The sequence below is a fragment of the Grammomys surdaster genome, unplaced genomic scaffold (genome assembly GCF_004785775.1).
Source record: "Grammomys surdaster isolate TR1022 unplaced genomic scaffold, NIH_TR_1.0 125889, whole genome shotgun sequence".
Classification (NCBI taxonomy): domain Eukaryota; kingdom Metazoa; phylum Chordata; class Mammalia; order Rodentia; family Muridae; genus Grammomys; species Grammomys surdaster.
Window position 1 is genome coordinate 3,678,952 of NW_021620714.1, and position 27,694 is coordinate 3,706,645.

The 27,694-nt window shown below is 43.4% G+C and overlaps 1 protein-coding gene across 3 annotated transcripts in view; it reads right to left on the reverse strand.

The window, feature by feature from the left end:
• Positions 1 to 2,776: 2,776 nt before the first annotated feature.
• Osbpl11 (oxysterol binding protein like 11) overlaps positions 2,777 to 27,694 on the reverse strand; it is a 66,243-nt gene continuing 41,325 nt past the window's right edge. For all 3 annotated transcript variants that reach the window (XM_028752264.1, XM_028752265.1, XM_028752266.1), the window contains 6 exons: positions 23,779 to 23,919; positions 21,598 to 22,096; positions 19,571 to 19,757; positions 12,159 to 12,341; positions 9,673 to 9,826; positions 2,777 to 4,351 (listed from right to left, as the gene is read on the reverse strand). In XM_028752264.1, coding sequence (XP_028608097.1) covers positions 4,289 to 4,351; positions 9,673 to 9,826; positions 12,159 to 12,341; positions 19,571 to 19,757; positions 21,598 to 22,096; positions 23,779 to 23,919 — 1,227 coding nt within the window. In that variant the 3' untranslated portion in view covers positions 2,777 to 4,288. The remainder of the gene's footprint in view (positions 4,352 to 9,672; positions 9,827 to 12,158; positions 12,342 to 19,570; positions 19,758 to 21,597; positions 22,097 to 23,778; positions 23,920 to 27,694) is intronic.

Below are 27,694 nucleotides of genomic sequence, written 5' to 3' on the forward strand. Positions count from 1 at the left end.
ATCAAATCAAATCCAGGCAGTGCATTACAGGAGCAGGAAGACAAAGACCTGTGGACTCTCATGCCACCAACAGTCTTGCCTTAACAGGCAGGCCACAGACACCTGCTTGCAGTCATATCACACAACACAGATGAATGATGTCATCCAGGGACCTGCCATCCAAGTGGCCAGCCTGGGGCAGGAGCCACCACAGTGTGTAAGTAATGGTGGTCAGATGGGAGAGAAAGGAATGGAGCAGCTGGAGCAATATGAAGAGAGATGGAACTGGAGAGGCCAGCCTGTTGTGAGTGGCCAGCCCTGCCACCTGGGGCCATGGTGGGGTCCCAGGCCCAGATGCTACTGAGGGCCATGTCTGCGTCTGTGGCTACATAGTAGCAGGGGTTGGTGTCAACGTCCAAGGCTTATATTATCCCTATAGAACATGGAGATGTTCCTGGTAGGATGTCCAGGGACTGCAGCACTCTGGAGAGCTGGCCCCATTTTTCACCAGCTGCAGCACTCGGGAGTACACCCTGCACCTCCCCTACTGGTGGAAGCTAGGTGAACCAGCCCCCAAGGGTGAGAACATGGGAGAACTGGCCCCCCAACTCATTGGCTGTGGTGCAGGAATAATGGCATCCCTGTCTCGCCCTTCAATATCTATGGTGGACAGGAAAGCTGACCCTAGGTCATGACAGGAGAGGCATCTCTGCCCCTTGCTGGCTGCAGCACTTGAGAAAGCGGACCCTGCATCATGTCTGACCAGCACAGTAGAGCTAGCTGGCCCTGGTGATGTGGGTCACAAGTGAGCTGTCCCTGAGGATATGTATGATTGAGGGAGGAATGGCCCTGTCACTCCTCTGCCTTGAGGTGGCCTGGGAGGGGAGATACCCTTTGCTTTCTCACTCCTCGCCACCTGAGGCAGTTGGGAGAGCTGACCCTGGGGTCATGAGAGTGGATGATCTGTCCGTGTCCCTCATGGGCTGCAGCACTCCTCTCAGGACAACGGCCTTGCTTGGCCAACACAGTGGAGCTGACCCTGATGGCAAAGCCATACCTTGACTGGGCAGCACAGTAGAGCTGGCTCTGGAGGTATAGGTGCAGGTAAACTGGCCCCAAGGGCATTAGAACTGGAGAGCAGACTGTCTCCTGTGGATGGTGGTACTGGATGGCCTACCAGAAGCAGTGCTGGAGAGCTCCCCCTCGTGGTGCAGATGAGAGTTGGCACACTGACCAGCTCAGCCCAGATCCAACATCTGTATCCACCCCCAACATCTGTATCATCTGCTAAAGGTTGGGACACGTGAAAAGGCCAGTCCTTCTGTCCCAAAACTGGAGGATCTCCATGACACAGGGCAACAGCAGGATAACAGGCAGGCGTACTGACAGGCAGGTGTGCTGACGAGGCTCCGAATACTGATGGTGTCACAGAAGCCAGGGATCTTGAGCCAGGCCAATGACTCATTGAGATGAACATTTGAAAGTGAAGATGTGTGGACAGAGGAATATAATGTGGGACACACAGTGTCACACTACAGCTTCCACAATGAGAGATGTTTTCTCTACTTTATTCTGTTGCTACTCATGTGTTTTATGTTGACAGGGAGGTTGCAAGAGCGAGGGGCAGATGTGAAGGCACAGGGAGACGAGTGAATGATGGGAAGGAAACTCAGAGAATTAAAAAAAAAAAAAATCTCATTAAATCTAGCCACGGTGGGGCATGCCTTTAACTGGCGAGGCAGAGCAGATGGATCTGAGTTTAAAGCTAGTCCAGTGCTGAGATACTGAGAACCTGACTCACAACAAAAACAAGGAACAACAAACACTCGGGAACCCAAATTTACTCTGTAAGCTTGAGACTAGGAAGGGTTAAGGGCTCCGTTTTTTGTTTCTTCCTGTTTTAGAGTCAGGGTTTTACCTTGTACTTCAGGCTTGCCTCAAACTCATGATGCTCGTGCCCCAGCCTCAGGATTTCGGCATATACTGTTACCAATTTACGAAAAAACCCAACCCTCCCAACTACCAAATATAAGCTTTCTTTTTGAACTGAGTAGTTATATATATTTTTAAAGATAATTTTCTTTTCTTTGAAAGTAGTTTTTTTTCATACATAATGGTTTCATCTCCCCTACTCCTCCTGGCTCTCACTACCTTCCTCTCACTTGGATCCATACCCTTTCTGTGTCTCACTAGACAATAACAGGCATCTAAGGACTAATAATAAAATGTAACACAGTAAATGTGGTGGTTTACAAAATGGCTCCCACAAGCTCCTAGGGAGTGGTGCCATTAGGAGGTGTGACCTTGTTGGAGGAGGTGTGGCCTGGTTGGAAGAAGTGATCACTGGGACAGCCTTGGAGGTTTCAGAAGCTCAAGCCAGGCCTACCATGGCTCACTTTTTTGATGTAGAACTCTTGGCTCTTTCTGTAGCACCATGTCTGCCTGTATGCCACCATGCTTCCCGCCATAATGACAAACGACTGAAGCTCTGAAACTATAAGCCAGTCCCAATTAAATGTTGTCCTTTATAAGACCAAAGAAAAAGCAAAGGAACATAGACACTGGGACACACATTTGTTCAGGAATCCAATAAAAACACAAAGCATCCCGAAGATGCCACTGAGTTTGTCTTGTGTTGGCCGTTTAGGTTCCCCGTGCAACTCCCTAGGAGAGAATTAATGTTTCAACTGGCTATCAGTTGGAGACAGCTTTTGGACTGGGGTGTGTGTCACAAATGCAAACTCTTTCCTCTATTTATAAAAGAGACACCAACACTGCTGTTCTCTATTTTTTTTTATTTATTTTTTTCAATTTTCCCAACACATGAACTCATTTTGAGATTTATTTTTCAGTGCACTTCACAGCAAAAATGAAAAGGGAATCATTAAAATGCTTGTACACAGACCAATTCTTATAATGTACAATTTGCTGAAAAGTCATTGTTGCTGTTTTCATCCTATGAACCCTACTAAGAGAACGTTTCTCAGAGCATAGACACAGCCGCCTGGCACGGCCTGTGAGTGACAGGTGCGTTTGCACGCTGACTGGAAGACCACATGGACGGGAGCAGGGTAAGGCACCACTCTGGACAGTAAGGTAGCTTGCAGTAACAAGAGTCAGCACCACGAGTGGGTGCTCAGCAAATACTTGAATAAATGAAAACCATAATTAGCACGATTCTGTTCATTGCCAGCAATTCTTCAACCCCAATAACATACTTATTAAAAACCAATTTTTACCTGAATGCAGATTCTTGCTTTTTGGTTTATACTCTTTCTTCAGTGTTTACATTTCCTTAGAAAATAAAATAAAACCATACTTTACATGTACTCAGCCACAGACATAATTGAATTACTGACAGACATGAACAGGTTTTAGTTTTAACTTTTGAGTGAACAGAGGTCAGATAAAGCAAACTTGCTCAGGATAGCACATAATACTGAATATGAACCTACAAATAAAAATAGGTAAGGAAAAAAAAAATAGGTAAGGAAAAGTAACAGTTGTGTTTCTTAATATTTGCTATTTTTTTAATGCCTTAGTTCTTGAGAAAGGCCAAAACCTCATATTAACATGAACACATTTTAAAAAATTGTCTCTTAAAGTGTAATATTTAATAAAACTAGGTATTGAAAAATGTTCTGAAATTTTTCAAGTCAATGTTGTTTTCAAGTATATTAAAATGCTCAGAAGAAAAAATTCCTCCATGGTTACAATTCTAATTATAAATACACTTTTAAAAGAGAGTTCCACCAGAGCGATTGACGGGCTTCCTCAGACACAGGCATGGCCTCTGGAGGAAGAGAGGCCTTGGTACGACAGCCCAGTGATGTGTGAACACTGACTTCAGGCACAGCGGCTGAATTCACTTGAAGGTCACGTTCCTCTCCCTCTTGGCTGGCTTACAAGAGCAGTGAACACTTCAGCTATGGACAGAAAGCAAAATAGACGCTGCAAGAGACTTGACTTCTTACTACAAAGGAACCAAAGTCACTGAGTTCTCTCTGCTGTTATCTGTTGCCCCGAACAAACCAGAGGCTTGAGCAGCTTGCTGATCAGATCAAAGATGACACATGAACTGGTAGGGTGGAAGGCTGTAAGATGCTATTGCTCATATTGGTGAGCAGGCTGGAGAGGCCCATCAGATGTCCTTAACACTTTGGTCTTGCTGCAGGGTGATGGGCTCAGTAGGTACATTCGTGTTCAGGCTGTACAGTTAGGACACAGGTCACTCAGTGCAACAATTCCATCTGAGAGAGCTTGGGGTACACAGAGGAGAACCTCATTTGGTCCAGTCTTAGAAATTGTGTCACTCGGCTGGTTGTGATGGAATTCCTTTCCATAGGGGTTTGTGATACACCCAACCATCTCCCTGAAACAAGTGGAAAGGGAGTCAGAGCACCATCCTGCCAGCATCTCCCATTCAGAACCCAACCAGGACCAATAGCAACATGGAGTTCTCCAGCACCTCCATGCTTGAGATCTCAGATACCACCTGAAGCTGAGGGGAGATGTTAGCTATGGTTTGCATGTGAACTGTCCCCAATTGTGGGTGTGTTTAGGAGGTGGTGGGTTGCTGGGTACTGGAAAGCTTTGCCCAGCTCTGCCTCCTATGGACCTGACTTTCAAGGTGACAATCAGGCTCCCAGCATGCCCCCGTCTGCCACCAAAACAGACTACAGCCTGAAGCATAAGCCAGAATCCTCTTCCCCACTTTGTGCCTTGTCAGGTACTCTGTCACAGAGGCAAGGACAGTGACTGTGGTATGTGCAAACAGTGTGTGACTCTTGGACATGTAATTTTGCAGAGGTCACTCGTATCGATGAAGCCATTTGCTAAGATGCTGCAGACTGCACCTCACAGTGTGATGTGCAACAGGCACAGTACAAGGAAGTGTTCATCAAGTCAAGACCAAAGAGCAGAGGGAGGAGAGAGCTGCAGCAGACAGCAGCAGACCTGCAGAATGTTGAAGACCGAGTGGGAATGTGGTAGTCAGGTCAGGGTGATGAGGACTGCAGGCCAATGTGCAAAGGGTTAGCCTTGAACTCTGCCTTTATCCCGAGTCTCTTTAATTTAGCCATAATTTAACTAAACCAGTCAGGCTCCTTGGAGCTGTGTTGAGTAAGGACCGGTAATGTGAATGACCAAACCTAAAATCCACCTCCGTTTCCTTCACCCAGCCACTCTCACCCATTCTTTCAGTCTGCCTTGTGCCTAGAGATCCCCAGCCGTCAGCCTCAAATTCAGACCCGAGTGACTCTCTGTACTCAGTTGCAACTGTTTTTAACACGGTCTCCTTCATGTCTTTCAGAACAGCAAGCACTGGGCTGTTCATCACATGAAATCGTCTCACTACAGACCTTAGCAGCTACAGTGCTCTTTGTGAAAGATGTCAGTTAACAGCATTATACAACATCATATAAAAATCATGTGCCACTCAATTATCTTACTTTATAGATAAAAACCGGAGGGTTTACTCAGTGGGAAGCACACACCTATATTCCCAGCACCTGTAGGCTGAGGCAGAAGGACTGAGCTTTGAGTCTAGCAGAAAGGAAACGGAGGCTGTGAGAAGTAAAAATTCTAACCATGTTCCTTACCCAAGAAGCATCTGTGATGTGCTGAGTTTTGTGGAGGACCACACAGGAGACAGCAACTTCTCCATAACCTACAAACCGCGGCAGCAGAGCCATGCATGCGTGAGGCTCACATTTATGACTGTGGCGACCACCCTCAGCTAGACTGGTACCCTGCAGTGCTCTCCTGTGTGATGGCACCATGCAGTTGCACACAGAACAAGAGAGGGCATTAACATCAGACATCTCTACCCTGTCTGATGTACTTATGTACCAGCACCTTCAAAGGGACCCAAAGTTAAACCTGCATTCTAAACTATGATTCCAGAGGCAGTTACCAAAGAACTTTAGGTTGTACCAAAACAAACCCTTTACTTCACTACACTTGTTAATTTTAACTGTCTACCATCACAGAACATGGGGATTTTTTTTTTTTTTTTTTTGGTTTTTTTTTTCGAGACAGGGTTTCTCTGTATAGCCCGGGCTGTCCTGGAACTCACTCTGTAGACCAGGCTGGCCTCGAAGTCAGAAATCCGCCTGCCTCTGCCTCCCGAGTGCTGGGATTAAAGGCGTGCGCCACCACCGCCCGGCAGAACATGGGGATTTAAAAAATAAAATCTGGCCCACTGAGCCATTTCTCCTCCTCCCCTCTCCTCTCCTCTCTTCCCCTCCCCTTCCCTCCCCTCCCCTTTCGCTTGCTTCCCTTTTCTAAGACAAGGTCTCACTTTGTATCCCTAGCGGGAACTCTTTAACAGTAAGGAACACCTGCTGCTCTTGCAGAGGACCCAGAGTTACTTTCACAGCTGTAACTGTACTTCATGGAGATCTGACAGCCTCTTCTGACTTCTTCAGGCACCAGGTGCACATATACATGCAGATAAACACTGATACATGTAAAAATAAATCTTAAAAAATGTCAACTCTTAGGAATAGGCTCTCAGTATCTTATATAAATGACATGTTTACATGTTGAGGTGGTTTGAATGAAAATGTCCCCCATAGGCTCATAGGCAATGGCACTATTGGGAGGTGTGGCCTTGCTGGAGTAGATGTGGAAGAAATCTGTCACTGGGGATGGGTTTGAGGTTTCAGAACTGTCATTCTTTCTTCCTGCTGCCTTCAGATCAGGATGTAGAACTCTCAGCTACTTGCCAGCACCATGACTGCCTGCAAACCATCATGTTTCCTGACATGACAACAATGGACTAAACCTTAGACCCTGTAAGCCAGTCCCAATTCAATGTTTTCTGTTATAAGAGTTGTTATGGAGTCTCTTCACAGCAATAAAACTCAGTTAAGACACATATCATGCCTGTAGCAAGAATGTCAGGGCACTACTAGGCATGGTGGTACAAGCTTTAAGCCTAGGACTTGGGAGATAGAGGCAGAAGCAGATGCAAGCAGATCTCTCTGAGTTCTAGGCTAGCCTGGTTTGTATAGAGTTCCAGCTAGGTATACAAAGTGAAACCCTGTCTCAGGAAAGAGAAGAGAAAGGGAGGGGAGGGGAAGCTCAGTGGTTAAGAGAGCTTGCTGCTTGCTCTTCTGAAGGTCCTGAGTTCAATTCCCAGTACCCACATGGCAGCTCACAACTGTCTGATGCTGTCTTCTGGTGTGCAGATGTACATGCTGACAAAAGACCCATGTATATAAAATATATAAATAAATACATCTTTAAAAAAGAAAAGCAAAAAATGAATGAGTGAATCAGGGCTACCCTTTCAATTTTTTTTTTTTTTTTGAGACAGGGTTTCTCTGTGTAGCCCTGGCTGTCCTGGAACTCACTCTGTAGACCAGGCTGGCCTCAAACTCAGAAATCCGCCTGCCTCTGCCTCCCAAGTGCTGGGATTAAAGGTGTGCGCCACCACTGCCCGATACCCTTTCAATTCTGTTCAATGGTATTTTTTACAAAAACATAGCTCCCCGTTCAGCCAAGAGCTAGTTTTAAACAACAGATCTGTTTCTGTTACACCTATTTCTTTAACCTAAGGTAAGCTGAGTACTTCTGAATCCAGTTACAAATGTCTATTTGTTCATATAAACATACAGGGATGGGCTGGTAAGATGGCTTAGTACGGAAAAGCACTTTCCAGTTAAGACCTGGCAACCTTCCTGCAACCCACATGGTAAAAGGAAGAATCACAAAGTTGTCTTTCTCCTCCACATTAGGTCATGTGAGTTCCTCTCTCCACAAAAGAACAAACTAAAAAAACAAAAAAATTGGGAGTTGAAAAATGTTCTATCTGGCTGGGCGGTGGTGACGTACGCCTTTAATCCCAGCACTTGGGAGGCAGAGGCAGGCGGATTTCTGAGTTCGAGGCCAGCCTGGTCTACTGAGTGAGTTCCAGGACAGCCAGGGCTACACAGAGAAACCCTGTCTTGAAAACCCCCCCCCCCAAAAAAAAAGAAAGAAAAATGTTCTATTTGTTATTCCTGTACAAAAAGTTGGCAAAAGATTGGAAAAATAGAAGTATGGAAACTATTAAAACGAATTTGGATAAAAAAAAACTTAAATTATTATTATATGGGTATCTATGAGAGTCCAGCCATTGTATGCAACAATGTATGCATGGAGGCCAGAGGGAGTTATCCCAGGATCAAACTTAGATTATCAACATCATGAGGCAAGAACCCTTCCCTGCCGAGCTATGTCACCAGCCTCAATTATAGATTAAAAAAAAATTATTACTTTATATATATATGAGTACACTGTCGCTGTCTTCAGACACACCAGAAGAGGGCATCAGATCCCATTACAGATGGTTGTGAGCCACCATGTGGGTTCAGGGAATTGAACTCAGGGATCTATGAAAGAACAGTCAACACTCTTAACCGCTAAATGATCTCTCCAGCCTGAATTATGGATTTTTAAAAAAATATTTTATTTATGTGTATATGTCTGTGCCTATGTGAGTTTTATATGCTCTATGTACAGGTGTCTGAGGTCAAAGGGCTTTGGAACCCCTGGAACAGGTAGTTGTCAGTCACTTGAGGATGGTGATAACTGATCCCAGTCATCTGCAAAGGCAGCAAATGCTCTTAAATACTGAGTTACCTCTCCACCCCCAATTTTGTTTGGTTTTGGTTGTGCAGCCCTGGGTATCCTAGAACTCTGAGATCCATCTGCCTCTGTTTCCAGAATGCTGGGATTAAAGACATGTGCCACCATGCCCAGGTATCAGAGATACACTGTTTTATATTCTTACTCTGTTATTTCCAAGACTTGCTTGTTGGTAGTTTGGGTTCTAGTTAAGTACTTGAACTTTTAGGTTCTGGTGATCAACCCAGAGCTTTCAAATGCCAAGCAAACAGTGTCCCACCGAGCTATGCTTCTAGTTGCTCATAAAAGTCTCTATGCAATAAGCCCATATACTTTGAAGAAACGTATCACAAAGTGTCCCTGATTTTCGATATCTAGCCAATTCAGTACCTCTACACGGCCAATGAAACTTCTTCTGTCTCCCTTAAAATATGATGCCTGGAAGCAAACAGTTTAAAATGTGAAGCGAAGACAGTCAACTGCATCCTGCACTTCCTGCTATTGAATATTTTAATTTGTGGCCCACTTCAATCCCCACATATACTTCATCTGATCTGTGGAAAAGCTACATTACTTGAACAAGTTGTGTAAAGCTCATGAGAAAGCTCCCACATAAGTTAGACTCAAATTTTGTGTGCATGTGTGTGGCGGTAAAACTGGGGAAGTCAGTTCTTTTCTTTCACCATGTGGATTCTGGCGATCAAACTCAGATCATCAGGCTTGCTGGCAAGTGCCTTTCGTGCGGAAGCACCGTGGTGGCCTTCTCGCGTGTTTTCAGAGTAGGGGCTCTCACTGAGCCTGGAGCTCTGTGAGTCATTGGACTGGCTAGCCAAGCCCCCACGGAACTGAGTCTCTGCTCCCCAGTACTGAGGTTAGAGCTCTTTCCTAGGGCTCTAGGGCTCTGAACTGGGCCCAATGCTTATGCAGAAGTGCTGTACTGGCTGGGCCATCTCCCCAGCCCTAGCTGTACTACTTGAAAAATAAAGATGCACGGGAGCCAGCAACACAACAATAACCAGGTAAGACAGGATTCTTATTAGGTACACAGTGAGCTGTGGCCTGAAAACATGCAGGACATACCTCTTTAATGAAATATTTGGTTTTCCAGGGTGTGCCTGTTTCAGTCCGCAGCCTTTCTTCTGTTCTCTGGCGTTCTTCCAGGGAACGTTTGTGCTCTGTGGCCTTGTCAATTTCAGATTCCCTCAGAGAGTCTGTTACATTTTTCCATAATCGTCTAAAATGAAAAATGGCCTGCTTTACAAACATTCTCTTCAAAAGAGATAATTTAGAAGGCACAATAATTTCCAACAGTTACATTTTCTAAATTAGATCTACAGTCCACTCGAATTCTGAGAGCACAGACGCCGGGCCCCTGCAGTGGATACGCAGATTGTTGCAACTGCTGATGTTTTTTTTTTTTTTTTAAATAATAATTTTTTTTTCAAATCGTAATTCATTCATACAGGGGTTATTATAAACACAGAAAAGCAGGACGTGGGGACAGCTGATGGTATTTAAATTGAGAAGTTCAATTAAGAAGAATTTCCTTAAGTTACAAAAACAACTATTTTGTTTTTAGGAAATTTTGAGACTTAACAAGTAACATGAGATATTTTTCAAAGGTTGAAACACACGAGGCTGAGGGTGTGGCTCAGCTGCTGAGGTGCTTGCCTAACACGAGTGTGGTGGTGCCTTCAGTCCCCAGCTCCACGTAACACCAAGTATGGGGAGTGGAAGTGTGAGGTGGTCAAGGCTGTACACAGAGTTCATGGCCAGTCTATGGTACAAAGACCCTCCACAACACAAAGAGAAGACAAATAATGCAATAAAAAGAAGATAAAATATAAAAAACATGCTTAGAACCACTAGTGTTTCATACTTATTAGAATAAGTACAGTAGACAGACAATGGGGGATGTGGAGGGACTGGAACTGTAACTCAAGGCCAATGGGAATGCTAAATAGTGTACTAATTTTGGAAACTAGCAATGTACAATCTAGGAATCCTACTCCTGGATATTTACACAGGAAAAATGAAAAACGTGTCTACACAAAAGTTGGTCATAAAATATTCAGTTTTATGATTCATCACAGTCCCAATCTAGTAATGTGTAGCAATTGCAGAATGGATTTGACACACCCACATAATGAACTACTATTCAGCCATTAAAATGAAGGAACTGACTACTGATACAAGCTAGGTAACAGATGGACCGGAGGAAACTGGTCACAGGGATCACATACGATGTGATTCCACATACAGGAAATACCCCGAAAAGGCACATTTACAGACGAAACATAGATGGCAGCTCTTCAGGCTAGCAGTGGTAATCGGGAAGCTTTTGCAGCTTGGACTACAGACCGACTGCTTCAAAACCACAACATAATGGAAACTAATAAAACAGCCTCTAAAGTATGACACAATATACTAAATAAACAAACAAAACCCCATGATGATCTAAACCAGGAATCACACGCCTGTGTCACTGCCTGGTTTTGTGCAGAAAATCTTAGAACAGTGTCCAGGTATTTACCTACAACGTGTTCGTGGTTTTCATATTACAATGACACAATCAAGCAGCTGTGGCAGACAGCATCTGGCCCACTCAGCCTGAATACAGAGACTCTGTCCAGGTATAGAAATATCATGTCAGGTGACCTCAGTGATCCTCAGAACCCAGTGCACAGTGTTAAAAGGTCTCTGATGTAAGTGTCAACTTTAACATTTACGAGGCAAAGAGAGTAAACAATGATGAACAAAACAAGCACAGCACAATAGAAAACATCAAACATTTAAGAAGAAAATAGATCTCGGTGAGTCCCAGATTATAGTGCAGTGAGATCCTGATGCAAATGCGGTGGGTAACTGTAAAAGCCCTAGACACCGAGGGTGCAATTAAGCTTTCCTCCAAAGAACATTATGATAAGTAGCCTCGAAGACACATACAGAAAGCCCTTCAATAGAAATTTTAGGTACTACAATCCATCAGTCTCTCGAGTGTCTGGTTTAATAGCAGGGCCACCCATCTGTTTCTCTATTCAGTCGACTGTGATACGTTACTTAGTACAAGCAGACAATCTAATGGGAAAAGCTGACTAGACAGACAGAGTTGTAAAAGAGTATTTTAAGTTTCCTAATAGTTCAGATATTTGGTATTATGGGAAGACTTGGTCAGTGGTAGTTTGCTTTTTGAAATTTGAATTTATTATTGTGAGAAGGAGCTGCATGGTGCACTGTGGAGGTCAGAGGTCAACCTGTGGAGTGGTTCCTCCTACTTTTCCCATGGGTTCAGAGGATCAAACTTAGGCTGTCAGTCGTGAATGCACGGAAAGTGCCGTTTCCTCAGAGCCCGCTTGCCATCCAGGCATCTGGTAGTTTTCAAAGTTAGTTTTAACATAGAAGACAAAAACTTTTCAATTACTTTTTTATAGAATGAAGGAAATCAGACCAAGTCTTTCATTCTACAGATGGCAAAGCTGATATAAACTATAAGTGACTTAGTGCCATGGCTTAATTAGACTCCAGAGCCCCCAGCCTTCCTGCCTGGCTGTGAGGCAGCAGCACACCTGGATTCGAAGGGATCCTGCTTCTCCAGAGGCCTTACTCTTTTCTTTGTCACGGCCAGTTTAGCCAGGTCCACATACTTGGTCTCTCCGTTGCTATAGGTGAACTCCAGAACGCTGTTCCACTCGCCCTGGACTCTGCACACCACAGTGTTGGTAAGGTTGTACTTCACTTCAGCTGTGACTCTAGAGCAGGCAGGAAGCAAAGGTTTCTTCCTTAGAATGGGAAGCCCAAGGATACATCTGGGAAACCCACTGTATAGAGCCCATTTCAACTTGTCAGCAGCACCTAAGTCAGCCGAGTCCTAGATAACTGCAGACGCATCGGTTTTATTCTTCAGAGAGAATGTCAGGCATCAGACTCCACTTCATTAGCATACGTGGAAAATCATTTCTAACATATTTATTACAGTCTAAAAATGGTACAGCATTATAACCTAGCTCTCACTAGTCCTCTCTACCTAAAACATCTGCAGTTCGAGAAATCAAGCAACCAATATTTATTTATTTATTGTCTCCCCTAGTCAGGGTCTCACTATGGCTTCAGCTACCCTGGAACTATGTAGACCAAGCTAGCCTCAAACTCACAGAAGAGTTGGACCTATCTTTGCCTCTAAATACTGACATTAAAAGCATAGGAAGAAGCCTTTAAACTACTATGCCTGGCCCAAAAAGCACAATTCAATACAAAACCTGTACAAGTCATTAACAGTTAGAAAAATATGAAACACAATTAAAATCTTAAATTCCCTAGCAGACACAGAGAAATGAACAGTAACCTTATGAACAGTCATCTGGCTGTCAACACACAATGGTGCTGATTCAGCTCAGGTAGAAAGCACAAAAAGATACAGCTCAACCATTTTTAATGAAGTTTGTTTCCTGTAGGACACAGATGAGACAGGTTCAAATCCTAGGGAATGGCAGGCAGAGGTTAAAGGTTAAGGCCTTTAACCAGAAACTTTGATTTATTTGGGTTCAGAAGAGAACTTGGAGGACCCAAGGCAGCACAAAGAATTAGGTACAGTTGTCATGAGTATACAAGGCAAGAAACCAGAAAGGAAGTACGTGAACTGCACACTTGGGAGCTCAAAGCAGGCAGGTAAAGAGCCCAATAATGAAGGATTTGTGGGCCACTTCTTGGGGGCCAAGGTGTATGAATATTTGGAGTGAAAGTCAAAAATTCAAAATGGCAAGTTAGAAGTAACTGCCAGCTGGACACAAAGTCCCCTTGGTTCTAGGGCAGGAACTCTAGGCTGTATTTCAAGCCATATGAACAAACAGAATTGTATTATGAAGGACTTCTTCAAAGTCAGACAGAGTATTTCTTAAGAGATTACTTGATCATTACAAACATTTTTTTTTAGATTTGTTATTTTATGTCCATGGATGCTTTTTCTGCATATATGTATATGTACCATGTGCATGCCTGGTGCCAGCAGAGGTCAGAAGAGATCCTGGAACTAAAATTACAGATGGCTGTGAGCCGCCATGTGGGTGCTGGGAACTGAGCCTGAGTCCTCAGCAAGAGCAGGAAGTACTCTTCACCACAGAGCCATCCTTGTAGCCCCCATTTCTTCTCTGATCCCAGCTGCAGTCCCTTCCCATCCCTTGAAGGTTCAGCCGCAACCACTTAGGATGTGAAGAGATGCTGCTGACCACTCACCCGCTCTTCCCATTCATTCTCTACCATCAAACAACCTACAAATACTAACGGAAACTGGACTCTTTCCTTATGATATTTTTTTCCAACAGTTTAATGTGACACTAACATATACTTACATCAAAGTCCAGACAGAAAACTCTCAGCAAGACTGTGTTTCCATAGTTACTTAACTTGGTGACCAGAGTGTGATGGCAGCCAGAAGATAAGGGAATTATCAGGACACAACTGGTTTCTGATCCACCCATCTTTAGTCTAACCTACGAATGTCCACACTATCCTCTCATTGTACACTCAACATGGCTACCTCTGACATGCCCGCCATATCATACTTATGACTCAAGAGCTGCCTTTCTTTTTTACTTTGGCTTTTTGAGACAAGCTCTCAATGTAGTCCAGGCTTGCCTCAGGCTCAGTGTCTTAGCGACTGGCCTTGAACCTCCCTCCTTTTAAAGAAGACTTTTTTATTTTTAGAACCCCCCCTCTCTCCCCACCCTCATCTCTCTCTCACCCATGCATCATCTATTATCTCTCTCCATCCAACTATCTACTTACCTACTTACCCACCCGCACATCCATCTATCCATCCACCCACCTACCTATATGTCTAGAGCACAAACTTGCTACAGTGTGTAAGGAGGTCATAGGACAGTTTTCAGGAGTTAGCTCTCTTCTCCCACCAAGCAGATTCTGGGATCATACTCAGGTGCTCAGTTTTAGTGACAGGCACCCTTACCGACTGCACAGTTTTGCAGACCGTGGCCTTGAACTCTTGATCCTCCTGCTTCTACTCTTTGTTAGGATTATAGGCATGTACCACTTCTGCCCAGCCAACAGGAAGCATTCTTTTAGAAGCCAATTCTCACCTCTGACACGAACTATGTGCTTTTACTGTAAGCATTCAGGGTGATCACATGTTACTATTATTATGGGATTGCCATAGCCCCTACCAAGACTGGACACTCCTTTATTATTTGTTTGTTTTTAGACAAGGTTTCATTAAGTAGTCTTGGCTGGCCTTGAACTCATAGAGATCCAACTGCATCTGCCTCCCCGAGTGCTAGAATTAATGGCTTGAACCAACATGTCCAGCAAGACTGTGCTCTCTCAACGGGCATGGGGTGACTGCATAAGCAGGTTTATGATAAATCTTCCCTGCATCAATAAATTAGAAAACAAAACCTGTAAGGGCTCAAATGACAGGATCGATGTGATATCACTACCCAAAACAAGCAAGAGCATGGAGTGCCCAAGGGACTGCCAGCCTGCCTTGTATCTACTAAACACCTGCAAAATGCTGACATTTTAGATAAATCAACTCATGTGCCAAGACTACATCTATCCCCCCCCCCTCTCTCTTTTGGTTTTCTAGACAGGGTTTCTGTGTAGCCCTGGCTGTCCTGGAACTCACTCTGTAGACCAGGCTGGCCTCAAATTCAGAAATCCGCCTGCCTCTGCCTCCCAAGTATTGGGATTAAAGGCGTGAGCCACCACTGTCTGGCATCTATCCTGTTTCTTTAGATGAGGAAACAGAAGTAGAAAAACAAACACATTCCAAATCACACAACTAGTAACAAAGGCAGGACATTAGTATAGGTTTGGATGGACTCTTGGGGCCAAGTTCTGTCTGCTACTTCTAGGTACACATTCCCTTAAATAATCCAGCCTTATATAAACCACTGCTTTGTAGCAGTAACATGCACACAGAGATAAAGGAATTCAAAGAACTACTTTACAAGACCAAGAAATGAGTGAACCAACTCAGGGAATGGGGTTTGCTGGTGTGAATGAGAATGGCCCCCACAGGCTCATAGATTAATACGTGGTCACCAGGGAGTGACATTATTTGAAAGGATTCAGAGGTGTGGTTTTGTAGGAGGAAGTGTCACTGGGAATGAGGTTTCAAAAAGACACCAGGCCCAGAGTCTTCCAGTTGCCTGCCAATGCAGATAGATACTGTAAGGGTAAAAATTAAAACAGCTTAGCAGAGACCACAAACAACTTGGCAAAGACTGCAGGACAGCTTGCTGAGCTTGCTGAGAATAGCCATAATAAAAATATCAAGCCCCTCTAGGGACGAGGTGACCAGAAATGTAGAAACAACCAAAGACATATCTTGACCAGTCTAAACATGCCCAAGTGAGTAATGGGCCACCTGGTGTTTATCCTAGAAGGTCTGAGGCTTCATGGTCAAAAATAGTGGGCCATCCAGCCTGTCAAAATGATTGCTTACGCAAAGTGCTGATGTTTGAAATATCCAATCATATGTAATCGCGCCAGAATTTCCCACTTTTTCCTTCCCCCTTGTGCCTCCCCCTATAAAAGTTCTAAACTTCCTGGGGTCTTCATCAAAATTCTCTCCCCTGCGTGGGATGAGTTTCGATCCAAGGGCCCTTGTTAGTAAACTGCCTTTTGCCATTGCATCAAGTAAGTCTCTCGTGTCTCCTTGGGTGCGCGCTAATTGGGACTTGAGTTGGGGTCCTCTTTCTGGGTCCTTACAATACAGAACTCTCAGCTACTTCTCCAGTACCATGTCTGCTTGCGTGCCACCATGCTTCCCACCCTGATGATAACTGATGAAACTTCTGAAGCTGTGAGCAAGCTCCAGTTAAATATTTTCCTTTATAAGAGAGTTGCCGTGGTCATGGCGACTAAGTCAGGGGTCAAGCTCTGGCATTCTTCCCACAAAGGCTCAAAATTACGACAAAGGTAGAGGTGAGTGATTTGGTAGTAAAACTTATACCAAGTCTTAAAAGCCACCATATCAAAAGTAAGAAAGTCAGGGCTGGAGAGATGACTCAGCAGTTAAGAGCACTGGCTGCTCTTCCAGAGGTCCTGAGTTCAATTCCCAGCAGCCACACGGTGGCTCACAACCATCTGTAATGGGATCTGATGCCCTCTTCTGGTGTGTCTGAAGACAGCTACAGTGTACTCACATACATACAATAAATACATCTTTGAGAAAAGAAAAGTAAGGAAGCTCTATCAGTGGTAGATATGAGGTTAAATAAACTGGGGTATAGTGACTGCTAATCCTGGGCAAAAGCTAAAATAACCCGTCTGATTAAATACTTCTGAGGGCCTGAGAGAGACTTAATCTTTTCATCCAAAAACGGACCGACTACTTACTACCTTTCTCTCTGAAGTACTCCTAACAGATTTCATTTAAAAAGTGTTCGTGTTTACGTGTTTGTGAGAATGCTCTCGTTCCTGAGTGTGTATGTGGGCATCACGCGCATGCTTGGTGCCAGCAGAGATCGGAAGAGGGCATTGGACTCCAGGAATTGAAGTTACAGATGGGTCGGGAGTCACCATGTTCTCTACAGGAGCAGCAAGTGCTCTTAACTGCTGGGCCATCCTCTAGCACTATTTGACAGATATCTACGTGTTTTAAGTAAAGTTCTGTATGTGTCCATCCACAGCAGACCAAAGTAACAAACAACAAACAAACAAACAAACTCACTCCACCAAAAAACCCAAACACCTGTATTAAAGGCTCTGGCTTCACTGGAATCTGTCAACTGATGTGGCCTCTTCCCTGTTGGGTTCTTACTCTCAGAAAGGACATCTCTGTTATCTACAAAACTTTCATTGACTGACAGTCACTGATTTAGATAAACTACTTCAAAAGGCTTAGAAATTCAGGGTTATCCTTAGCCACATAGAATTGTAGACCACCCCTGGGCTACAACAAACCCTGTCTCAAAAATAAATTAATGACACAAAATATAGATTATGCTGAACTCAAGACATCCAAAGCTAAATATTACATAACTGGTAGCTGATAAAGTAGTTGTTCTCACTTATAGAAACTTGATAGTGAGAAGTGTCTAGTTGTAAAAAAAAAGAGACACTTTGAGGCGACCTAGAGCTGGGTCTAGCTATCTGGGATACCAACAAGTCTGTGGATCTAGCAAATCAATACAAATAACAGAGCTTTTACTCAAAGTTAAGGCTCTGCCTTTGGGTTTTATTCATGGTTTATTAAGAAATAGATCAGTAGTATGCTAAACCAGACACTATCCACTGTGTTCCTCATGGGTAGTAGGGAAAGACCTATGCAAATACTTCTAGAATTTAGTACTAAACCCCAGCAGTTTCTCTTCTTTTGGAAAAAAGGACAGGCTTTCTTTATCAGAAAATGATAAGTATATTAAGAACTACATTTTTTTTTTTTTAATTTGAGAAGTCAACCAGAACTGAATTTCATTTCCACTTATACCATTAACCTAATTAGTTTGGGAAATCATGGTATTTTCTTCCTTTATTAGTTTAACTTGTTTTATGTATGATTTTTTTTTTTTTTCTGAAAGAATTCTCCTAAGTATTCTGGTCTTTAGACAGGTCTGGAACTCATGATCCTCCTAGTTTGGCCTCCCAAGTGTTGAGATTAGAGATGTGCACCACCACAGCTGGCTAGTTCCCTGGCTTCTAATACCAGGCCGATTCTGTTCTCAGTGGTACAGATAGCCATTCTTTCTCTAGAGTGCAGAGGTATGACACACGTAATTTGTCGACTGCTTGCTTATGGTTCTAGAGACTGAACCCAAAATCTCAAACATTCTAGATAGATGAACACTTACTACAAACTAAAATTCAGTCCCTGAAGTCCATCTTTTGGTTATTGATTTTATTTTTGAGATAGTGTTTCCTGTAGCTCAGGTTGGCCTCCCACTCAGTATGTAGCCAAGGGTAGCTTTGAATTTCTGAGTCTCCTGCCTCTACCTCCTGGATTACAAAATGTGCCACTATGACACAATTATATGGTGCTGGAGATCAAACTTGGTAATTGGTATATGGTAATTTAAAGACCTATAGAGTGCTTCAGAACTGAATAAGCTTTCTTCACATCTCTTTAAAGATAATATGGCTGGGGATATAGATCACTTGGTAGATGCTTGCTAAGAAAAGCAAAATCCTGGACTTGTCCCCAACACTGAATAAAATTGATTGTGGTAGCACATGCCTGTAATCCCAGCACTTGGGAAATTGAGGCAAGAAGACCATCAGCTATAGAACAAATTCAAGGCCAGCATGGGCTACCGAGACCTTGTCTCACAAACAAACAAACAACCCCCAAATATTAAGGGAACCTGTCTTCTAATGAAGAGGTAATATTGCTATATGCAACTCTAAGTCTCATACATGAGAAAAGGGAATATATTCAACGTGGTTCATATGCCAGAAATTTCACTCCTATGTATCTACCCTAAAAGATGTCAACACAAACATTCGCCAGTGACTGTTAACAGCACTCATGTGTATGTGTGTGTGTGTGTGTGTGTTGTGTGTGTGTGTGTTGGGGAGTGAACACAAGCCTTCTGCATGCTCAGGAAGTGCCTTACCTCTGAGCTACATCCCTCAGCCCTATCTAGAAGAACAATTTGTGATAGTCAAAAGCTAGAAACTACATAAATATCTGTCAAAAATAAAAGGAATATTAAAGGCTAAAGAGATGATTAGGTGGTTAAAAACACCCGCTGCTGTTGTAGATGAGCCATTTTGGTGCCAGCAAGCACACTGTGTGTCTCACAACTGCCTATTATTTCAATTCCAGGGGATCTGACACCTTCTTCTGGCTTCTGTGGCCACTTGCATGCACATGGTTTACATACACATGAACACATGTGTGCAGGTACACACACACCTACCTCAGTCCCATTCACATAAGACAAAATAGAAAAAGAGTCAAGATTTATACTACACGATCAAAGAGCAGAACAAGAGGCAGAAATTATTAAAGTGTTCTTACCGGTGCAGTTTGCCACCATAAAATGGCTTAGTGTGAAAGGTGATGCTGGCTGAGTACCCCGTCTTTGCACAGTTGACGCTGACTTTGCCCCCTAGTTCTACCCAAGGAACAGTGAGAATGGAGCGGGCATACGCACAAGGCAGGGAAAACGTGTACTCTTCTCCGTGCTCCAACAAACAAAGGACACCTGAATGTGAAGGCAGGAGGGTGGTTATAGCTCTTCAAAGGAATGATTTAAAAATCTCCTTTTCCTATCTAGTAGTAAGCACTATTACTTTATATTCATTAATCTTTGAGAGTGTGACTTCAATTGAGAGCATTTCCTGGTAACACTGAATCGGGGCTACTTTCATTGTGACCTTCCTGCTCCTTTAGGGCTCATGGGACCTGGAACTGTTACAGGGCAAGCAGTCTCAAAGTTTCCCCCAATGCTCCTAAAAATATAACAAGCCTGGGGCTGAGGTGGAAGCCTGCTGTGTGTCATCGTGCTAAGGCTTGGTCGCAGCTTGGCAGTCACTCAGATAGTATGATGAGCAAGTGCTCTTCATTCTAGTCTACATATTTGAAAGAACAAAATGTAATCTTTTTAATCAACAACTATGATCATCCTAAGTCTTGTTTACCAAATTCTGAAGCAACAAGAGGTGGTAAGAGAGGTAGGTGGTGATTTTCAAGCAAGTATCATTCTATCTGGGGTTTCTATATTAACTGATGTCACATTAAAGACATCGAAAAAAGGGATTTACACTAGTGAAAAACTGATCTGTACAAGACAACTAAGACACACTAAGCACACCCAAGCTACTTTACTGCCTTAAAGCTTTATTTATTACCTTCCATTTATTTGTATGAGTGTGTCTATATGTGTGTCTGTGTAAACGTGAAGGCCAGAAGACAACTGTGGGTTCTGTTCCTCAGGTAGCATTCATCTTTTTATTTTGGATACTAGCCTAGAACTCATCATGAAAGTGAGGGCGGCTGGCAACGAGCCCTACAAATCCACTTATACTGACCTCTCCAGCAAGGAGATTACAAACCTTATTTGTGCCTTGTTCTAGCGAGTTAGGATAAATATTTAAAATATTAAAATAATCAAAGACAAATAGAAATGGGTGTGGTGGTGCACGTTTTTAATTCTGGCACATTGGAGGTAGAGGCAGATGGATCTTTGTGAGTTTGAGGCCAACCTCATCTACACAGTGAGTGGCAGGCCAGCCAAGGTTACATAAGAGACCCCTTTATTCAAACAGATTTGAATAAATATAGTAGAAAGAAAGACTCAGAACCCTAAAATCTCAATTTTTTTGTTTTGTTTTCCCAAGTCAGGGTTTCTCTGTGCAGCCCCTGCGGTTCTAGAAATTGCTCTGCAGAACTCAGAAACTGCCTGCCTCGGCCTCCTAAGTACTGTGATTAAACATACGTGCCACCACCTCCTATTAGTTAGCAATTAAACTAATTTCTCTCTAATGTTGAAGAACATAACAAAGCAGACGGAATGACCATAAATCCCATTTCGATTGTGTGAGGGGTGGGAGGGGTATGTACGTAATTATGTATATTTGTGTGTATGTATCAGGAGGCCTGAGGTCTACATGCAGCATCTTCCTATGACAAGGCTGACCTTGAAATCACATAGATCTGCTTGCCTCTGTTTATTTTTTGTTTTCTGTTGTTTTTCTGTATACCTCTGGCTATCCTGGCTATCATGTATCATACATACAAACCAATCTTAAAACCCCTATAACTAGCCAGGCAGTGGTGGAGCAAGCCTTTAATCCCAGCTCTTGGGAGGCAGAGGCAGGCAGATTTCTGAGTTCGAGACCAGCCTGGTCTACAAAGTGAGTTCCAGGACAGCCAGGGCTATACAGAGAAACCCTGTCTCGAAAAACCAAACAAAAAACAAAATAAGACAAACAAAAAAAAAAACAACCCCCCCCCCCAAAAAAAAACCCTATAATTAACACCTACAGAGCCTTTCCAAACTTAGCAAGTCTGATATAAAAACCGGAGAACATTTTTCAACTCACCTTCTCCAACCATTGTCACACCTATTGACATGCCTAAGAACTTGCTTTTAGTCCAGACATGTGCATTTACACACATCTTCCTTTCTGCACATTCTGCATAAAATCCTGAGACTGGAGGATGATGGGAAACCTGCTCAGCAACAAATCTGACAGTGTAACAGTCTGAGACACCCTGTGTCAGAGCCTCCTCTGGCAGAGGAGTATGATTTGTGATGGCTGGGGTAGAAGAGCTGCCACTCACACCGGATGCCACTTCGCTCTTGGGCATCCTCCAGGAGCAGTGGAAAGTTTCTCCAATGATAGGGTTGTACGGCTTCTTAGCAATGGCTCCCTTTCTGCCTTCATGAAATGAGGTAAGGTAGTACTCAACAAATCGAATCATTCGGTCCTCTGGCGTGGCTCCATTGGTGATGCCTATGAACAGGTCTGGATGCGACATGAAGTCTGCATACATCTCCAGTAAGGAACGCTTCTCCAGGATAAATGTAGGAAGCACCACCTAAAACATCAATTCCAATCAATTAAGAAGGGGAATTAGTCCACATACATGTTTGCAAAGTAAAGACTTCTATCATTAAAGAGCATCTCATACTAGACAGGTATTGGAAACAGAAATGCAAATCAAAGAAGCTGGTCTTATTTAAAAAAGAACAAAAGCAGAAAGAAGCCCAAGCATGTTTAAAAGGAGGTGAGACTCTGGTTAAGATTAAATACAAATTCAAGATGAAAAAAAAGACAGACAGAAGGACTGATGTGAGTTCCAGAGCATCACGGACTACTCCAGGGCAGTGTCTGACCCTTTTTCTAAGGTTCTTGGGATTGCAGGCTACATGAATATATCAACAAATTGTATAATAGCAAACTATTAAATAAAACATGTTTTTTTCTCCTTTTTTATTTAAAGATTTAATTTTATTATTTTTAACTATCAGTGTCTGTGTATATTTGTGTAGGGTATGAACAGATGAGTCCAGTGGAAGCCAGAGGAGGGTATCAGGTCCCTGAATTACAGATGATTATAAGCTGCCCAACAAGGGTGCTGGGAACCAAACTGAAGTCCTGTGCAAGAGCTGTACCTACTCTTTACTGCTGGGGCATTCCCTCCAGTCTCCACCCCTTCTCTCTTTAAAATTAAACTGCTGGAAGCTGAGCACAGCAGCACACATCTATCACCATGGCACTTGCAGTATGAGGAAGTATTCCTTCAAATGTGAGGCCAGCCAGTATGTGCTGGTTAGTTTTTATAAACTGAACACAAACTAGGATCATCTGGAAAGAAACAACCTCAACTGAGAAAATGCCTCTATCTGATTGACCTGTGGGCAAGTCTGTAGGGGATTTCATTGTGGGTGGTACCAGCCCTGGGAAGGTGATCCTGGATGGTAGAAGAAAGCAGGTTAAGCTAGCCAACAAGGAATAAGCCAATAAGAAGCAGCACTCCTCCATGGCCTCTGCTCCAGTTCCTGTCTTGACTTTTCTTCATGAGGGACTTTGAGTTGTAATCAGAAATAATCTCTTTCTTCTCCAAGTTAGTTTTGATCATTGTTTTATCACAGCAACAGAGACACAAGGCTACACAAACAGACACTGTCTTAATCAAACAAAGCAAAAAGCTGTAGGTAAGGATCTCTTCTCTTCACTGGTCATGAGGACTTTAGTAAGCAGCTCTCTCCTGACAGCGTGCCCTGGGGTGTTGCACTGACCACCTGAGTTTGATCCTGGAAAGTATGCTGGAAGGAAAGAACTGTCTCTTGACTGCAGCACCACACACAGTTTAAAAAGAAAAAGCTCCTATCAAGCATGTAAGTCTAAGTTAAAAAGCTAAAACAAACCAAGCGAAAAACACCCCCAGACAAACAGATGAATGAACCAAGAGCTGTTTTGACCTTTCAGTGATGTAGAATCAATTCTAACGCTTTCTGCTTAAAGTGCCCAACAGATAGGTATGGAAAACAAACTTTTACCTCTACATTTACAGCTTTCCATGGAACCCAAATCTCAGTTTATTTATGACAGATGTCTCCTAAGCAGCCCAGGCTGGCCTTGAGCTCACCATCCTCCTGCCTTGGTTTCATCTGTGCAAGGATGGCAGCCATGAAGCTCCACACGGGGCTGTCTCCTGTCAGTCTGAGGCATGAGGCACAAAGCCCTGGCCTCCCGGGCAGCTGAGCTGTTACTTACTCTGGTTAAGTCCATGCCCAGCTTGAGCTGAGACAGGAGGTGCAGGATAACACTGCGCTGCTCTTCCACGGCCCCCAGGTCATCCTCCTTGTTGTCACAGGTGTCCTCTATCTCATCATCTGCATTGATTTCTTCAGGTTCCTTGATGTGGAAGAGAGCAGAGTCCACTATTACAGGTGCTTATTAACGTCTACTGACAGAAACAATTCAGCCTTGGAGACATTTATGCTCAACAATCAGAGGGTGGGCAAAACCCTTCTGAAAATGCAAATCCCATCATCAAGCCAAGAAATAAATCCCCTTTGAGGAGACCGTAATTGCGATATTGAGCAGATGGTGGTCCCGTGACATGCAACATGTGTTTTCGTTTGTTTGTTTGGTTGGTTGGTTTGAGACATCTCTTTCTGTGTAACCCTGGTTAACTCTGCATTCACTATGTAACCAAGGCTGGCATCAAATTTGTGCCAATTCTCCTGTCTAGCTTCCTAGGTACTAAGACTAGATGAGTATGTTGACATGCCCAGCTAAATATACTTAATTTGCAGGAACAATATTTTTCAAAAGGAACCAGGAATGTCCCCTGAATAAATTCATCTTTGACTCAGACCTGGGAATCAACACATCTACAATTTTAAGTGGTTTTTATTTGTTTTGAGACAAAGTTTCTCACCGCATAAGGCAAGCTGGCTTTGAATGCAGCCTCCCAAGTCTTGGGATTACAGGCGTAAGCCACCTTTTTTTTTTTTGGTTTTTTTTTTTTTTGGTTTGGTTTTTCGAGACAGGGTTTCTCTGTGTAGCCCTGGCTGTCCTGGAACTCACTCTGTAGACCAGGCTGGCCTCGAACTCAGAAATCCGCCTGCCTCTGCCTCCCAAGTGCTGGGATTAAAGGCGTGCGCCACCACAGCCTGGCTGCCACCAAGTCTTGATAAGTTCAGGTTTTGGTTTTTACGAATTGAAAAAAATTGTGTGTGTGTGTGTGTGTGTGTGTGTGTGTGTGTGTGTGTGAGAGAGAGAGAGAGAGAGAGAGAGAGAGAGAGAGAAGTGGGGGGGGGGAGATTATCTGTTAGTGTACAGGTGCCAGGAAAGGCCTGAGGTCACAGAGTTGTGAGCTACACAACATGAGAACCACACTCTGGTCCTTTTTAGAAGCAGTATGCCCTCTTAACTGCTATGCCATCTCTCCAACTCAAAATTCAAGGGATCTAAGCATGAAATATTTGTCCTTGTTTAAGCTTAAGCCAGAAAGTAAAATTTAAAGGTGAATGCACACCATGTCAAGTCTAACCACTGTGAACTGTATTTTGCTGTTCATTCATGCCTGAGAAGATCTGTGACTGAAGAGAGACCCTAGATACACATAAAAACTCTGTAGCCTCTCAGGCAGTCAAGATGCCACCGAAAGCATTCTGTATGTTAATAGCACCTAGAAACTCAAGTGTATAGTTCCATATCACCAGCTCCTAATGACTACTCAAACAACTTATTACTACGTTGAATTTTTTTAGATTTTTGAAATGAAGGCAGAGATGGGAGAGAACTTCATTCTAAGGCCCAGGCTACATGCCTATTATTACTTGGTAATTTTTGTTTGTTTGGAAGTGTTTTGAAATGGCTCAGGCTGGTCTTGAACTTACTGTCTTGCACTGATCGTCTTGCATCTGTTTCCCACATAATCAAATTATAGGCAGGCGCCCACTCTGGCCTGACTGTGAAGGCCAGAGGTAAACATCAGAGATTGTCCTGTATTGCTTTTCACTTATTTTTTTAGACTAGATCTCTCAATGAGCAGGAGATCACTGATTCATCTAGGCTAGCTTGTCAGTGCTCTCCAGGTATCTGCCTACCTCTGTCTCCCTATCCCTGCTTCCCAGTGCTGCAGTTAAAGATGCATCCCACTGCCTCTGGTTTGTCCATGGCTGCTGGGAAATCCAAACTCAGATTCTCACACTTGTACAACAGAAACTGCTGAAGGAGCCATGTCCCCTATGCTCTGGCTTTTTTTTTTTTTTTTGGCCAGGGTCTTACTTTGTACATACCTAGGTGGGCCTGGAGATTCACTTTGTAGTCCAGGCTAACTTTGAACGTGTGGTGATCCTCCTGCCTCAGCCTTTAGAGTACAGGGTTTAAAGGCTGGCTACCACGCCTGCCCAGTTTGCATTGGACAACAAATATACAAAGCTTCAATAGAACTTCATCAGCAGTCAGTATGTTTATGCAGCGGTGGTGCCCTGCCTCTCACAGAACCGACTCTTAACATCTTTTTGTCGGAGAGCTGTATGTATCTAGGATGCTATATTTTAGCCAGGCAGTGGTGGTGTGAATGTCTCACTGTTGCCCAGGCTAGTCTTAAACCCAGAGCAATACGTCTATCCCAACCCCAGATAGATAGGTATAGAGTGTAAGCCATCATGTTTGAATAGCTATGAGGATTTTTAAAAAACTATTTTATGTATTTATTTTATGTATATGAATACACTGTTGTTGTCTTCAGACACACCAGAAGAGGGCATTGAAACTCATTACAGATGGTTGTAAGCCACCATGTGGCTGCCGAGACTTGAACTCAGGACCTCTGGAAGAGCAGCCAGCGCTCAACCACTGAGCCATGTCTCCAGCTCTGAGAAATATTTTGTTGGTATCATTTTTATTTCCCCTGCCACAATTAAAAGTTCTATCAAATAAGATACTCATCTGGTTTTGTTCTGTGTAGCTAGACTAAAAACAAAGCAAACACATAAACACACACACAAACACACACACACACGGGGTCAGGGGAGGGGTGAGTACCTGTGCACACACACTCTCCTAAAAAACCTTAAAGTCCAATCCCAGGTACAAAATCAAAAATTTTAAATTCTCAAAATGTTACTTAATAAAACCCACAGTGTAAAACAACAATCAAGTTATAAGATAGTGGGCTTCTAACTAATTTTTTTAATCATTACATGTATGTGTGTGCATGATCACAGGTGCACATGTGCAGGTCCGAAGACAGTTTTCAGGAGTCGGTTCTCTCCTTCCCTTGGCTCTAGGCACCCACTCAGGGCAAGAGGCTCGGGCAGCCAGCCATGCTCTCTGGCCAAGGTTCTAGGCACCATTCTGCTTTATCTTTCTCCTCTTTTCCTATTTCTTCTTCCTCCTCGTTTTTGACTTTAAAAAAGATTTATTTCGTGTATATGAGTATACTGTCGCTGTCTCCAGACACACTGGAAGGGGGGCATCGGATCCTATTACAGATGGTAGTGAGCCACCATGTGGTTGCTGGGAATTGAACTCAGGACCTCTGGAAAAGCAGTCAGTGCTCTTAACCACTGAGCCATCTCTCCAGCTCCTATTTTTTTTTTAAAAGGAATTCTGTAAACTCACAGTATGACAAATTGTTTATGGTCTAGTTTATTTCCTACATTAAGACTGCACAGACACATTTTTGTATGCATACATCAGAGAGACTTCTGTCTTTATAACCTTGAAGAGAGATGTCAAACCCTTCTTATGTCCCTCTTTCAGTGAAGAAATCTACCTGTCAGGAAGCTGCTCCTGCTCTGGAGCCTAGATTAGTTGACATTACAGCAAGTGGGCAGAGATAGCCTTCTCTACACTCGAACACCAAATAAAACCATTGTACGAGATGAATGATCATATGAAACCTCAGAGAAAAAGCCCTTAGAACATGGAGTCCTCCAGCACCGTGAAAGGTACCATGGCATCTGAGGCTGGAACTTACAGACTACAGATTAATAAAGCAAACACAGCATTAGCTGGGGTATCACTCAGAGGGCGCATGTTCAGCTACCTGAGACCTTGGTACACTCAATCTCCGAACCAAACATCGAGCAGTGATGCTAACAACAAGACCCAATTACTTCCTGGCTTACACTTCCTCTACTGGAGGTAATATTAAAGAAAAACAACAATG